Source organism: Stylophora pistillata, chromosome 5 (genome assembly GCF_964205215.1).
Source record: "Stylophora pistillata chromosome 5, jaStyPist1.2, whole genome shotgun sequence".
NCBI classification, from domain to species: domain Eukaryota; kingdom Metazoa; phylum Cnidaria; class Anthozoa; order Scleractinia; family Pocilloporidae; genus Stylophora; species Stylophora pistillata.
The window spans coordinates 17,349,983-17,367,119 of NC_142523.1; the positions used below are offsets into that span (position 1 = coordinate 17,349,983).

General features: G+C 38.0%; 1 protein-coding gene and 1 pseudogene across 1 annotated transcript in view; one reads left to right on the forward strand and one right to left on the reverse strand.

Annotated features, from left to right (window-relative positions):
• Nucleotides 1-15,513, forward strand: part of LOC111328091 (histone acetyltransferase KAT7) — a 31,432-nt gene extending 15,919 nt beyond the window's left edge. The window contains exons 6-14 of the mRNA XM_022932462.2: nt 1-113; nt 271-549; nt 1,175-1,351; nt 7,181-7,270; nt 7,697-7,837; nt 8,099-8,192; nt 9,408-9,554; nt 10,159-10,265; nt 13,058-15,513. The exon at nt 1-113 is cut by the window's left edge and continues 1 nt beyond it. Of these exons, the coding sequence (XP_022788197.2) occupies nt 1-113; nt 271-549; nt 1,175-1,351; nt 7,181-7,270; nt 7,697-7,837; nt 8,099-8,192; nt 9,408-9,554; nt 10,159-10,265; nt 13,058-13,171 (1,262 nt within the window). The 3' untranslated portion in view covers nt 13,172-15,513. The remainder of the gene's footprint in view (nt 114-270; nt 550-1,174; nt 1,352-7,180; nt 7,271-7,696; nt 7,838-8,098; nt 8,193-9,407; nt 9,555-10,158; nt 10,266-13,057) is intronic.
• On the reverse strand, nt 10,476-12,751 carry LOC148730598 (uncharacterized; annotated as a pseudogene).
• Nucleotides 15,514-17,137: the final 1,624 nt, after the last annotated feature.

Sequence of the window (17,137 nt, forward strand, 5' to 3'; positions counted from 1 at the left end):
AGAGGGCAGATGAAAAGAAAAAGGAACTGGCAGTTTCTCCAGACTCTAAAAAATTGAAAACCAGCACTTCACCTGAAGAGAATCAGCCACCCAAAAAGACATTAAGAAACAAAGTGAGTTATCAACTGAAGATCTATTAAAGATACTTTTGTGCAATAGTTGTGGAAGAGTTAAGTGTTGCAATTGTAGATGCATGTAGCTCAACTTAAAGCCAAAATTTTATCCTCAATTAAAAAGCAAAATGTTTTTTATGTGTATTTGTACATGTAGGTACAACTGTCCTTTATGCCAGAAAAGATCCGTGTGGCTGTAACAAGCAAAGAAATTACACCAGAAGAGCTAGGTTTGCAAAAAAGTTCTGGGAGAAAAATTAGTACATTGTCCAGCAAAAACCATCTTGACATTTCAAGATATCCTTGTGAAAAAGAAGTAAGTGGTAAGGCAATAATTGATCAGCTAGACCAAGAGACTCTGAAAGAAATAGCATCAGAAGGTGATTTAAAGTTGTTCAAAGAAGCTTGGACAAAGGCATTAGAGGCTAATGAAGAGGTAAGAAAGATGATCAATGCTCCTACTACACTAAGTTTAATTTGAATGTTCAGTTGGTGAATGGAAACCATTCAGCCACAGCCTTTACATAATTATCAAAAGCAAATGTTATAAGCAAGTAGCCATTGGTTCAAGATACTGTTGCACGTTATACAGGCGCCATTTTAGCTGCTCTTTTTTACTGTTGCTGCTATTTTTTTTTAATTTTTATTTTGCAAACAGCACCTGTAGGGCAAAGACTGGAATAAATTGGTCATTTGGAAAATGTGGAGATGAAGATTGAGTCATTATCCAGAATCAAACATTCCAAATTTCTAAAGTTGGTGTTTTTACAGCACAACAGCATGTAAGATCATGAGATACGCAACACTGGTACAGCTGTATTCTTAATGGAAAAGCTCTAAATTGCTTCTCATAACAGTGAAACTGCTTAATAAAATTAAAATTTTTTTTGTGAATAATTGATTCTGTTGTTTGCATGGATTATTCCTTAAAAATGAAAGGCAAACCAATGAATAAAAGTTTAAAATTATATTTGTCTACGGAAACTACAGAGAAAAGTCAGGTGCAAAAATTTAACAACCTTGCAGAATTTCAAACTACGGCAAACAATTTTTCTTTGTAGGAAGTTCTACCTTTGAATGGCAGGTCTGGAAGCCGCTGTATTGAGTTTGGCTCATATGAAGTTGATACCTGGTACTCTTCACCTTTTCCAGAAGAATTCCAGAGATTACGTAAAATATACATCTGTGAATTCTGTCTAAAATATATGAGGAGCAGAACAGTTCTAAGACGACATGTGGTATGTATTTAAACTTCATGAATTAACAAAAGTGTGCTTATCATCTTTTACAAAGCTGAATGGAAACTTATTGTTTGGTGAATCATTCAGTATCAATTCAGATCATTCAGTAAGTTGTAATTAAGTTTATGTAAGGTATGCTTAAAAGGATTGTGACAAACAATGCACCTTTACTTGTACATGTATAACACATCGGAAATACGGAAGCAGTATTGGCTATGTTAAAAACTATACAAAAATCAATAAGAAAATTGACAAGAATGCGGAAATGCTGAAGTATCTCTCCACAATCTTGAAGTCCAAGCAATTCTAGTTATAAGTGATACCACAGGCAGTATATATTTGCTGATGAATGCCTGAAAGGGAGAACACTGGTTTATAATTGGTTATTCACTAATTAATTGTCAGTTTATGTTTGGTGATAACCATATCTGTTAAAAAATTATTGGTAGGATCTTTGTTGATAGATTTGTTTTTAAATCACTATGAATGTATGCATAGACAGGTAAAAACGAACTATATAAAATCCCGACGTTTCGGCGACTTCATGACGCCATTATCAAGGGTACAAATGAAAATAAAATTAACAAATGCGAGTTCAAGAGTTACAACTAATTTGCATAGGGGAGGTAGCTACACAAATACTTTAGCACGGATAGAATCCGTTTGCATGTTAAAACTCGGTGTTAATTGTTTGATGTAAAGCATCTCGTTGACAAGACAATCGAATTTGTTCATGCACTTCTTGAGAACTTTGAAACAGCTAAGAAGGTCCTCAGGGACAGCACCTGCGTGGTCGTTGTCGTACTGCTTGCGTACTGTGTGTGAAGTGAAGTGAAAACCTTTATTAATTTATAAGGCTCAGGGTAGCCCCTTCAGACGCAAAAAGCTGTCTGTTATCAATGGGAGCCCTGAGCAACAACATTAAAACATTACACTAAAACAGGAAATAATATAAATAGAGAACTATTTACAAGTAAAAGATTAAAAGATGTATAACACGAAATATCATTAAGATAATTCGTTAAAAAGAGTGCAACCATAATAATAGAAGGATCTTTTTGCAATCTCAGTTCTCACAGCAGGCGGATGTAAGAGGTTGCTTTGTCTAGTAGCACGCGCATGGATTGTATTATTACGTTTAAAATATTGTTTAAAATACTGGGGACATTGACCTTGCAGGCATTTCTTAACGAGTTTAAAGACAGATTTACGTCGGCGCTCCTCCAACGTGGGCCATTTCAGAACGTCCATTGCCTGCTTGCTGCGCACAGTTCTAGCCACTATCCTAGCAGCCCGGTTTTGGAGGGCTTCAAGGTCTTGTTTACGACCTTCCCCGCAACAGCCCCACACACATACACAGTACTCTAAAATAGGCCTAATTAGACTACAATACACTACATTTGCACTCTCTCTAGAAAGGCTTCTACGAAGCCTGCCGAGCATTCCTATGCGTTTTCCCGCCTTCGAAATTAGGTGCTTTATTTGCTCATTCCAGCTAAGGCGGTCATCAAAAACTATACCTAGATAAGTAAAATGAAAAACTCGCTTAATTACATTGTTATTTAAAATAATAGAAAAGGAGTTAACTGCAGATGACGTGCTCCTATGGCTATCCACGCGGGCATATAAATGCCCACGTGTGTAACCAAAATAGCTCCCTGTATCGCACAGGTTACATTTAAATTGGTACACTACGCACTGTTGATTAACCAGCTGTGGTTTGGTTTCACATTCTTTAAGGTCTTGGCCAATTTTCCGACTGACAAATACGGGCTGGATTGTGGTTTGGAGCTTAATGCTAAGGTCTTTCAACTGCGTCTTAACAATGTTAGCGGAGTCTTGGTCCTTGAAGGGTATGACTACTCGGGTTACATAATTTTTCGCCAATCTTCCCAACGCCTGCAATGGCTGCTGGTCAGCAATTCTCGAGTTAATAAAGGTGTTAATGGCGGAGTTGATAAGGTGAGAAGATTGGCGAAACATGATGTAAACCACTTACTTCTTTTTCACAAGGATATCTTGAAATGTCAAGATGGTTTTTGCTGGACAATGTACTAAGTTTTCTCCCAGAACTTTTTTGCAAACCTAGCAAAAAAACAAAAATCCCTGAGGACCTTCTTAGCTGTTTCAAAGTTCTCAAGAAGTGCATGAACACATTCGATTGTCTTGTCAACGAGATGCTTTACATCAAACAATTAACACCGAGTTTGAACGTGCAAACGGATTCTATCCGTGCTAAAGTATTTGTGTAGCTACCTCCCCTATACAAATTAGTTGTAACTCTTGAACTCGCATTTGTTAATTTTATTTTCATTTGTACCCTTGATAATGGCGTCATGAAGTCGCCGAAACGTCGGGATTTTATATCGTTTGTTTTTACCTGTCTATGTATTACTAAATCTTTCTTAATATGAATGTATGATAATGATAATATTAATTTACATTTATATAGCGCAGACCCCTATGTGGATATATTCAGTTGCGCTTCAAAATATCGTGAGGTAAAATTATGTCAAAAGTAACTAAAAATATAAGAACTTTGAAACCTACGAACCTATGCACTCGAAGGGAACAATTACCTAGTAAAAACTAGTTAAACCTATTTGAAAGCTAAATTTAAAAAATGAGTTTTGACAGCAGTCTTGAAAGTGTCCAATGTCTTTATGATGCAAATTGTGGAAGGTAATGAATTCCAGAGATAAGGTGCAGCTGACTGGAAGGCAAGATCGCCAAGGGTTGGACGGGTCTTGGTGCTAGGTAATTCAAGCAAGAAAGACTCGTCTGACCTAAGAGAGTACCTAGATTGCTTTTTGATGCTAATTAAATCAATCAAATAATTAGGAGCCAGACCATATAAACACTTAAATGTCAAAAGTAAAATCTTCAACTTTATACGATAACTAATCGGAGCCAATGAAGATGGAAAAGCAATGGTGTAACATGGCAGTATCTTGGTGATCCAGTGACCAACCGAGCAGTGGCATTCTGTATCCTTTGGTGTTTCATGATATGTGAATTTGGGAGGCCATATAGTAGACTGTTACAATAATCTATTCTACTGGTTATGAAAGCATGAACTAATGATTCAGTGACTGGATGACTTAAATATTTTCTATTTCTACGTATGTTGTAAAGATTAATAGAATGCAGATGAGCAGGTTCTGTTAATATGACTTAGCATACTCATTTTCAAACCAAGTTCCTAAGTTTGGAACTTCACATGATGGAGCAATTTGGAACTCGCCAACCGATAAGATACTAAGGTTACTGACTTTCTGAAGTTGTTGTCGTGTCCCAATCAAAAGACATTCTGTCTTATCCCAATTCAGTTTTAACTCATCTGTATGCATCCACTGACTAATAATTATCAGCAATACAAGATTCCTTGGCAGTTAACGCAGCGATTTCCTCCATGTCATTTCCTTGTCTAAACGTGATGTACATTTGTGTGTCATCTGCGTAACAATGGGGATTAGTAAGATGTGATTCGACATCTTAAATAGCTTGCTGGCGTAGAGAGAAAATAATAATGGCCCGAGGCAGCTGCCTTGTGGAACTCCAAATTGAAGATTGAAGATATTCGATAGAACTCCGTCTATAGAGATACGGTGGGTTCTGTTAGAGAAAAATGATTCAAACCAGTTAAGTGCAGAGCCTGAAATTCCAAAATAAGATTGGAGACGATGTAAGAGAATTCGATGGTCAACGGTATCAAATGCGGCGCTTAAGTCAAGAAGCACAAGCAACGTGACGCACTGATCTTCCATGTTCATCAAAATGTCATTCTTGACTTTACTTAGGGCGGTTTCTGTACTATGGCGCTCTCAATAGGCTGATTGCAGTGAAGGAAAAAGATCATGCTAATTTAAGTAGGATTGGATCTGATCGGCTGCCACTCTTTCAACCAATTTTGAAATTAAGGAAAGATTGCTGATTGGTCGAAAATTTTCAAAGACCAAGTCAAGACCTTGTCTTTTTAGGAGACATCATAAAATCATTTATATGTGAAATTTGGATTAATAAATGAATATGAGAGTGGTCTTTGCAGTAATGCACTGTTGAACAGCAGTCAAAATAAAGGCAGAAACAAATTCAACCCATGACTTCTGCGATACAAGTGCAGTGCTCTACCAACTGAGCCAACAAGCAAACTGGGAGATGGTTTGTAACAAACCCATGAAGTGATGAATATATGACTGTAAATAAATGAAATTCAAATATATGGCTTACATTTTCAGGCTTCATTTTCACTGCTGCCTTAGGCAGGGGTCGCACTTTGGCCTTATTTTTTTCATGTCGCGTCATAAGTTGTCCTACAAATATGTCGCGACATTTACACCACGGGAGTCATAGAGGTTGCACTTGTGCGACATAAAGGATATTTGAAACCAGACTGTCAACTCTTAATATTTCACGCGTGAAAAGAGCACCAAATAAAACTTTGTAGACATGAAGCTGGTGCTAGTTTTTTTGGCGACATTTCTTCATTCTCTGTTTAATTTGTTCAATGTACAAAACCTTATTGATTTGTACGCATTGTACAACACTCGCCAACGGCAAATGTTGGCTCTTGCCGCTTTAAACAGACGTCGACGGATGCGAAAAAATGGGAAAATATCTGCGAGCCAAAGGGTGAAAACAAGCCATTCCCATACTGAGAATAATCCGGTGAATAGTGCAAATTTGTAAATTGGTATGGGTTGAAATTCGCAATAGGGACCACATAAAACGTGTGTCGAGAAAAAATGTGACTAACATATTGAACCGATAGCTAGCTGTGCACACGTGTTGTCTTTGCAGGATTGCGAAAATCAAAATTCAGGGGTCGCACTTACGCTTTTGGTGTTTACATTGGACTTAAAATCTGTCATCGCGTGCTTGCGACAAGTGCGACCCCTTTGTCGCAACAAGTCATAACTATGTCCGAAGGACCTAAAGATCAAAAAAGCCGATGTCCTGCCTCGAGGCAGGCCATATCTCGTCTTATCGCCTTAAAATAACAATTTTTGTTTTTCTTCTGTCGCAACGACGATCAAATCTGAAATACTAGCCAGAATTTTGATTTTCGCAATTCTGCAAAGACAACACGTGTGCACAGCTAGCTATCGATATCGGTTCAATATTTTAGTCACAGGTTTTCTCGACACACGTTCCCTATGGCGAATTTCAACCCATACCAATTTACAAATTTGCACTATTCACCGGATTATTCTCAGTATGGGAATGGCTTGTTTTCACCCTTTGGCTCGCAGATATTTTCCCATTTTTTCGCATCTGTCGACGTCTGTTTAAAGCGGCAAGAGCCAACATTTGCCGTTGGCGAGTGTTGTACAATGCGTACAAATCAATAGGGTTTTGTACATTGAACAAATTAAACAGAGAATGAAGAAATGTCGCTAATAAAACTAGCACCAGCTTCATGTCTACAAAGTTTTATTTGGTGCTCTTTTCACGCGTGAAATATTAAGAGTTGACAGTCTGGTTTCAAATATCCTTTATGTCGCACAAGTGCAACCTCCATGACTCCCGTGGTGTAAATGTCGCGACATATTTGTAGGACAACTTATGACGCGACATGAAAAAAATAAGGCCAAAGTGCGACCCCTGCCTAAGTAGTGTTCATTACTGCAAAGGTCACTCTCATATTCAGATTCATTGTTGTTGTAATAGCAAAATTAATGATATTGTCTTTATTATTTTAGACTTACCGGTACATGTACAGGAAGAAAAAAAAGGACCTGAATTATTTGGAAATGGTCATAAGATGATTTTTCTCCAAGAAGAATTCAATAAATGATTTTGCTGAAATTTTTGCTTAATTTTCAGGCTAAATGCAACATTAGACATCCACCTGGAATTGAAATATATCGAAAGAATGACCTCTCAATATTTGAAGTTGATGGAAAAAACCACAAGGTCAGTAGCCCAAACTGTAACAAATTGAAACACGCTCAATAGACAGTAAAGTAACCCTTGAAGTCCCATGAGTGACTAAGACAGGATTTCTCCTATGATATCAATACCCTATCAAGCAGACAAGTGATAAGAGCAAAGACAAATATCATTAGGGGAATTAAAAGTTGATCCAATCTTAAATTCACCAACCTAACTTCATAAGAATTGTATTACTAATGATATCTTTGGACTGAAAGGTTTAAAAAGAACTTCTACTTTGTAATTGAATCAGTTGACTTGGATTAAACTTGTTTGATAGCTTCCACGATCTTGCTACACTGTAATAAAGATTACAATTGTATAGAAGGTGTTTACTGTACTTGCAAATTTATGCTAGTTAGAAAAGAGGGTTCAGGACTTACCTTGTAATTTTTTTTTATTGGTCAGGTGTACTGTCAAAACTTATGTCTTTTGGCCAAGTTATTTCTTAATCACAAGACCCTGTACTATGATGTGGAACCTTTTCTGTTTTATGTCATGACAGCTGTAGACTCTGTTGGTTGTCATATGATTGGTTACTTTTCAAAGGTGAGACAGTGGTTTTTCTCAGTTGTGGTGGGCTTTGTAGACATTGTTAAGCAATAAGAAAGAAGAAGTTTCTTCATTCATTTGTAATTATCCTCAGGCACAAGTAAATGTGTAGGAGTGAAGGGCCAGGAAGCTGAATTGCAAGGGCACAGTTTTCAAAATCTCATCCAAAGCTTGCAGTGAAATTTTAAAATTATATCTAAAGCTTACCTTAAATTATATGTATCCACTACCCTGTTTTGGTTGGTATTTTCGTTGCAGGAGAAGAAGTCCTTTCTGAACTACAATGTCTCCTGTATACTTACTTTACCAATGTACATGAAACAGGGGTATGGAAAAATGCTCATAGATTTCAGTAAGTTCGATATCTCTTTTGTTGCTGATCTCTTACAGTTGTCAGACTTCGACCCTCTCTTTGCAAAAAGCTCATGCTCCTTCCATTTGCTAATAATTTGAACTGCGCGTTGGACTCGTTTTTTGTCTTCTTCTGGGCTAATAACTAACAAATAGTTCTAGAAACCAGGGCCCAGTTGTTTAAAGGGCAGATAACGCTATGCAACGAATAAATCATAAATATGAACAAGATGCACAGTGTGTGATCCACCCAAAGAGATTTGTCCGTCGGAAAGCGCTCTCTACCTTTCGAACAAAGGCTGAAAGTTTCTAGAGAAACTGTGGTGCTGCGTGGGTGGGGGTAACAAGATAATTGGTTATATCAACTAAGTTGAAATTGTAAATTGGCCACCGTAACGAATAAAAAAAGCTAATTTACTGTGGCCAAGTTACCTTTCGAACAACCGGACCAGAGTGCTCTACCAGTTATCTCCTTGGCCGATAACTGGATACTTTGTTGTATGTATGCGAAACACATGTCTTCCTTGAGCAATGCTAAGCTCCAAAAAAGTACACTTCAAAGTTTATGAAAAAGGTATTTAACTTTTGTGCTGAATCATTTTTAGTTTTCTTGCGCTTGACTGCTGTTACTTATTTTAGAAGATAACGTGAAATTCTCAAATTCTTTTCTTTCCATTTTTTCGGAAAATTATTCATTTTGCTTCCTGCAACAGTTTGTGTTTTTGTTGTTGTTGTTGTTTTTTTTTTCAAACGATATTTAAAAAAGAAAATTGGTGGATTTTCTAAGTGATCTATCGAAGGTCATGGTAAGTGTTATCAAACCTGGCTGGCACTTCCACCTGGGTTCTTACAGGAATTGTGTATAGCCCACAGAAGATGTCTTTTCTTAGAAGACACAGAAATTGTTTTCTGATCACTGGATGTGCTTTTGATGTTTCACATAACATAATTGCATGACACCTTACAAAAGATGTCATGTAGTTATGTTATGTGAAACGTCTTTCCTGGAATATATCACGCTACCACAGTTTATTTACCTTCCAGTTTTTGTCATTTACTTTGCCAATATTGGTGAATATCGATGCGGAATGAAATTCTCTTGAGCTATCAACCATTCAATTTCCTGATCAGAAAGTACCGACTAAGTTTCATTTTGAATTTGAGTTTCCATTTCACTGGTGTTAAGAAATGTTTTCTGCCAATATTTTTGCTCCAGGTTATCTTCTATCGAAAGTGGAAGGGAAGGTTGGGTCTCCAGAAAAGCCTCTATCAGATCTTGGACTTATTAGTTACCGCAGTTACTGGAAAAGCATACTGCTTAAATACTTGAAGAATTTTGGATTTGACAGGATATCTATCAAAGGTGAGTTCTAATAGTACATGTATTATTTACATTTGGGGTGAAAAATTTCATTATTCTATAACTAAAGACTCGAGTAGATGTACCCCCCAAAATACAGCTAACACTACTTCAGTGAGTGTGCGTGTGTGTTTTCAAAGGGGTAATACGGCGGGACATGAGTTGTTTGTTTTGCGTATCACACCAATCAAGTCGAGCTACCACAAACAGCCAATCAAAGCGCTCCAGGTTATCAACGTTACGTTAATACATACGAGTTATTGACCAAGCGCGAGGTCAAGATGGCTGGATATTGGCTGATCTATTTTGTCGACAATACACAGCATGTGAGGTAGGCTTACATTTATTTTGAGCTTTAACTCAGACATTTCATGATGTAAGTTTACGATAATAAAGATTCTTCAATATTCTCCCATACATTCCTTTATATTTCGAAAAAACAACCAGACTCGTCGCTTGTCTGGGCTCCCTATGGTCACAGTAAGATTATTTTCTCATTAATGCGAGGGACACAAAGAGGCACAGTGTTTTTAGTTTTCCAATTTTACGACCAGGTAAAATTTTCAGGGAGCTAAGCCGTAATCCAGTTTTTCTTGGTTTGTTTCAGATATCAGCCAAGAGACAGCATTGCATCCAAGTGACGTTATAAGTACCTTGCAATATATGGGTATTCTGAAGTACTGGAAAGGAAAGCATGTCATCCTTCGTGCTACGGTTAGCATCTGATCGCCTGTAACAAAACAAACTAACGCTGTGAACTTATTAGGTTTCAGAGACTAAATGACTCGGAAACGAAATGCACCCAGTGATATTTATGCTTCTTTCATAATTCCAGACAAGTTGCAGTCAAAAAGAAAAGAAAAAAAAAAGACAAACATAAAGCTTGAGAAACTTATGGGTTTGATCAGTTTGATACTTTTCAGTCGGTTAATAAACAAAAGCTAAAACTTGAGTTAATTACTCACCCGGAGGTGAGTGTTGTCAATGAACCTCAGATCGGTCATCTATGATGGGGCTGTTGTTATCTTGTCAATGAACCTCAGATCGGTCATCTATGATGGGGCTGTTGTTATCTTGTCAATGAACCTCAGATCGGTCATCTATGATGGGGCTGTTGTTATCTTGTCAATGAACCTCAGATCGGTCATCTATGATGGGGCTGTTGTTATCTTGTCAATGAACCTCAGATCGGTCATCTATGATGGGGCTGTTGTTATCTTCACAATCTTTATGCGAGTCACTTTCTCCAAAATTAAGTGTAAAATGATCGCTTACCAACGAAACTGAAGCTGGTAAACGTGCAAAGCTAACACGTATGTTTTAGATCCGATATTTCGGTCTGGACTACACCTTTTGCTGTTCATTTAGGCAAAATATATACTCATCTACGTCAACAGTTGAAACTATACGGCAAATATACATTCATTAGCACTTCCAGGAACCTCATCAACGCGAACGAACTTTCAATAACGCTATTTGCATATGTATTAACATTCAACAGCATTAACTGATGAACAATTGCACCTTTGGACAATCAGACATAACAAATATACTTTCAATCTCGCGCAACGGTTAATCATTAACACCAATAGAAAATCAATTACATACAATAACGCAATTTCCATAGAGACGGACAATCAATTGCACCTTCATACAATCGTTTATTCGAAATGGCCAATCATTAACGTTAAATGACAAACAGTGCATTAACAACAATCAACTAAGGAAAAAGAAATTTAAAAATTTTCCCATTACAATGTACTGTAATATAATGTTTTGTAATTATCCTTCAATTTCTTCATTATTTAAACATCTTGGACTGTATGTCTGTATAAGTCTGTACCACTGTCCACATTTAGCAGCCGTGATAGTGCTAAAAGTTTCTCTGCAGGGCCTGAAGTAGCAACTGAGTGCGGAAATTGCCTAGCGCGATTCCTTGTCGTCTTGCCTCTTCTCTGTTGTTCATCTCTTCTTGCTGCTCTGGACGACTTATGTCCGCTTTTATGGCTGCTTTTAAGGCACTTATTGCTTGCTCCACAATGTTGAGAAACGGGCGGTATGGTGGTAGCTTTTTAAGCTCAGAATTAGGACCAGGAATGGCAGGATTGTTGTGGGCTGGTGTACCGTCATAAATGAAAATCACATTTTCATTTGGGTCGAGATTTAGCCTTGCCTGTGTAAGAAAATCATAAAATCTTTGTCCATTCATTCCACCGAGAAATGCTGAGTGAAAAACGAGTCCACTGATGGGTGAAATTGCTAGTGCTACAGTAACATTTCTCCCTCGCTGACCACATACTTGTCGATATGCTCTCTCTCCCATCCTTGCTCGTCCGTGACTTGCTGTCCAAATATTGTACCCACACTCGTCTACCAACATACTATGATTCATTACAGCATGGTGCATGAACCAGTTAGCATAGTCGACTTTTTTTTGCAGGACATCAGGGCGGTTTCGTTTAGTTGGGAGTGGCCTTGCCAATTTTACACTATACAACATACCTTCAAGTGTTCTTGCAAATGTGCGGTCATGGATTGCCGGTTTTCTTGGAAGACGCTCTCTCGATTCTTGATTTATCTGTTTTAGTGTTAGCAGGAAATTCTCGTTTAAAATGTCATTCAGGCAATTCCTCATTTCATCATCGACTCGAAGGTGATTTCCTCCTCCTCGTGGTCTCTCCGCGATCCTTCCCTTTCGAAAGTATCGTGCAACGATACTTGTTGCTGTTGATCGTTTCACTCCGATAGTGACGGCAACCGTCAAATAATCGTCATTAACATCTTCAAAGGCTTGAATAATTCTTTGTCGCTGCTCATATGAGATTGTGTTCCTTGGTGGCATGATTTTCTCGGGTTTTCATCTGTCTCCAATACGTCTACTTGTTCATTTTATATGTGCTTCAGCAAAAGATTGTGCCAAAAATAACAAAAAAATTGAATGATAATATACATACTTTGTGTTTTTGTTCAGTAGTTTAAAATACAGGTAACTACGATGAATGATACTAATTAATATTTTTTGCCTCCTATTGTTTATTCGAAAAATACTAATGTTTGTCAGTTCACGTTAATGATTCACTATTCTGAATAAACGATTGTATGAAGGTGCAGTTGATTGTGCGTCTCTATGCAAATTGCATTATATGTCTCTACTACGCCATTGTCATACTATGCAATTGATTTTCTGTTGGTGTTAATGATTAACCGTTACGCGAGATGGAAAGTATATTTGTTATCTCTGTTTGTCCAAAGGTGCAATTGTTCATCCAGTGATGCTATTGAATGCTAATATATATGTAAATAGCGTTATTAAAAGTTCGTTTGCGTTAGTGAAATTCATGGAAGTGCTAATGAATGTATATTTGCCGTATAGTTTCAAATGTTGACGTAAATGAGTGTATATTTTGCATAAATGAAGAGCAAAAGGTGTAATAGGTAGGCGTGCGATATACTTTATTTCATTGCACCTTTGATACTGACAAATTGTTTGATATTCACAATTTTAGGATCTGTTTGATGATTATGAGAGAAAGGCTTTAACCCGGCCTGCCAGCTACCAAGAAATCGATCCTGCGTGCCTGTCATGGGCACCAAAAACCTCAGAAGATACAAAAATGTAATATTTCAGTTGTAGTTAATGATTTGTTTTGTTTTTCCATTTACTTATCATACACATTCTTATCTGTGAAGTGAGTCGATAAATTTCGCATTTTTAGAGTAAATTGCTACAACTAAAAATGCATCCCAGGGCTTGACACTAACTTTTCAACTTACTAGCCAAGTGGCTAGTTACGTCTTTGATGTTACGACAATTTCAGTTTTTTTACTAGCCAAACTGGCTAGTGGAAATCGAAAACCACCCGCCAAAACTGAATTTCTACTAGTCTGTGGCTAGTGGGCTACCGTTAGTGTCGAGCCCTGCATCCTTGTTCTTCAGTTGTTGGGCACGCTAAAGTTAACGCAAGACTTAATTGAAAGAAGAAAAAGGTTGATCTTACCAAATACCAAGTCTTTCTGTGTTAATGTTGGCGATATCTGCCAATTACTTTTTCGATTTCATTTTGAATGTGCTCTAGTGTATTATGTTTTATGCTCGGTTGAAATTATATTTACTTAGTGCCTGTTTTCTCATAGTGTCATTCTTCTGAAATACACCATGCTGAAAGTTTTGTTAGACTATACTCAGTGTTATCCGTGTGATAGGAATTATGCGTTTTCTTTTCATTTTAACATCTTAGCATTAGGCGTGCAAGTAGAGTACATAAAACGTCCTGAGTACGAAAAACGTCCCGAGCAGGGAACAGTAAGGATGTCTCAACTCAACCCTGAGTTTTCGCCAGTGTTCTTTTGTTAATAGCAATAACAGAATAATAGTATTGTGTAGTATAACATCTTAAAATCTTTGTTGTTTTGGTCTTAAACGAAACATGTGATTTACAGAGAAAACAGCTTTTAAAGGTTATTGCTCAACGCCAAGATATACAGAGAAGTTGGAGAACAAGGGGCACACCCAAATGACAGCACTTTTCCATCTATCAACAAGCAAAGTGCTCTTGGAACAAATTTTTTTACCACAAATTTAGTACGTCGGCTCTTTTGTTAAATTTACTGACACGCACAGCCACCTGTAGAGGAAGAGTTGATCGCACTGGAATTAGGAATAAGTAAACCTTTTCGACCTTCTACCTACCCACCTACCTACTTATTATCCAAATTTATTATATGGCTGTGTCTCACAAGGACTGGGAACTACCGAATTCACGAATTTGATTGGCTGAAATCAATATTGAAAGTGGTCTAGATCTAAAAAAGGTACAAAGAATATAAAAAATTGGCATATAAGACACAGCCATATAATAAACATCTTATTAACCGAGCTAGGTCGGTCTGTATGTGAGAATCTTGACCTCGGTCGCTGGTACAGACCTCACTGCGTTCGGTCTGTACTGGCGACCTCGGTCAAGATTCTCCCATACATACCTCCTGCTCGGTTACTAAGAACTAAGTAAAGGTTTATGTTCGAATACAATGAATAGCTGCTTCCTCATTTCCACTCGCATTTATACGGTGGCCCAAAATTGTCACGGCAATTTCAATTTGGCCACGGCAATTTCAATTTGCTCCCGGCAAAATCAACGTGGCCACGGCAATTTCAATTTGGCCACGGCAATTTCAACTTGGCCACGGCAAATTTCAATTTGGCCACGGCAATTTACTCACGGCAATTTCAATTTGCTCACGGCAAACATATGACATGTCAGCGGAATTACTGAAAAATCCCAGTAGAACTTGCGCGTAAAACGTATATCGGTTTAAGATGGCGGTAAACCTAAGAGTGACTTTAGAATCCTTGTTTTTTAAGGGTTAAGAGTATCAAGAAATTCTCTACATGTTACGTACTGAAACACTACAACATAACAATAAGCCTTATTCCACCAAGAGAAAGTTTAAACATTACAAGTTACATCGAAATATGGAGTTTTACACCCCAGCTTTTAAGAAACGCCATTGTCGACATAATAGATGGTCCTGGAAGTTCTGTTGGCTTCCGCAGCGTTTGGCATGCACTCCAGCAGAAGGGAGTAAGAGTAAATTGAAATTGAATTTGCCGTGGCCAAATTGAAATTGTCGTGGCCAAGTTGAAATTGCCGTGAGCAAATTGAAATTGCCGTGAGTAAATTGAAATTTGCCGTGGTCAAATTGAAATTTGCCGTGGCCAAGTTGAAATTGCCGTGGCCACGTTGATTTTTCCGAGAGCAAATTGAAATTGCCGTGACACTTTTGGGCCACCGTAAATTTATAACCGAGGGTGTTTCTCTTTCTAAGGGAGTAAGCCTTTTGTTATTTTTGATATTGTTAAAACACCAATCACTGTCACTGACAAAAGTGTTTTTATGCAAGAATTCCTTCATCTGGACGATCACAACTGTCTGATCAACGATTAAATCACTTTTAACTGCTACGCTCATCAGATAATTTGCTGGGTCGCATCAGTCTCTTGCGAAGTGAATTATCACAAACCATTTCTATCCAGTTGCAGCATACTGGTTTGCATGTTCTAGACACCCCCGTTTCCCCATAAAATGGCATTATATTCGTTTCTAATTCGGAATTTTTCCTCTTGTGATCCAGTCTGTAAGGATTGAAATCAGTTCTGTTCACACTTGATCGAAATTTCAATTCTTTCCACATGCGAAGTGTTACTTTTAACCAGACCACAGAAACCTCGGAAACTCCATGTCACGTAAGACCGAAATGAGCTAATAAAGGCTGAAATCCACTGGTAGAAAAAAATCGCTTTACTTAAGAATACCTTTCGAAGCTTCAAAGCCGGAATGAGAAGACAACGCCTTGAGTAACGCGTCCAAGCCTATCAACGTTTCTTTCTTTTGAAGGCGGCACTCGCACAGGATTGCACAACTGATTAAGATTTATCGCGCGTGCTTTGACCAGCTTTGCATGACACATGTTTTGTTTACGCATTTGACTATCGTTACCTCTCTTTTGTGTTCTACCAATGATTTTCAGAAGTTTAATCGGTGTGCATTGCCTCACAGACTTGGATGGTCTCAGTGTCTCTTTCTCGACCTTCCTTCCCCTCCAAAAATATGTGCACGTGTACAAGAGCTCTCTGGGAGCTAGAGGCGGTTGCACAAGAGAGCGGGTTGAGAGGTCCACTTTAACCCTGACCGGGCTATGGTGTTGAGTTGGCTGTGCACGTTATTCCGATAGTGCATGACCACACGCAACCTTCAGAAACACTAATCGAGGGGAGGAATTGGTGGTAACCTGCGATGTTTTCAAGCCTCTTAAAAGAGGGAGGATCAAGACTCCCATACTGCTCTCTCTTACTTGGATGTGTGCAGAACTATACCCACCCACTCTCCCTTGTAACCTTGTTTGAACAGGATAACAGAAACTGAAACGCAATAAATTCTTTGTTTGCACCTGACGTCGGCATAAATTGAAAAACCGGGGTCAGCCATGTTGGGGGATAACCACGCGTAACAATCCGTGTAACTTATAGCTGTCTGAAGTGTATGTTGAAGGCGTTACGCAAATACTTGTCAAAGTCGTGCATTCTAAATAGCTGTCAATACTTGTAATTAAGCATGGCAATGTAGACTATTTTAAGACTTGTGCTGTAGTTTGGATTGTAATATATTTTGTGTGAACGGTAAATTTTTTTTTGTTGATACTACACCACCACGTGCTTTGCGCAAGCCGGTATGATCGTTTTACAGTTTTAGTTTCCCCTCTTATCATGCCACAACTCTGTGTTGTGTTTGGTTGTTTGGAATTTGGTTGTGTTACATGTATGAACAAGCAAGCAATTGAAAAGTAATTATTGTTTAAGCTTTCAAGGCTGTATGTTTCTTTTGTATTAATAATTTTAGCATCTTGGCGCATACGCTATAGTTTAGTTTGAGATTCAGCTAATTACTGGTACTAGTGAGATTGATGGTGTATTTTCTAAATATTGATAATAACAACACAAACTGGGGGATAACCATGCACATACTTTGCGGAAGCCGGTATCGTTTCGTTGGTAAAGGCAAAACCAGGTGAGTGTCTGGCTCCTATTG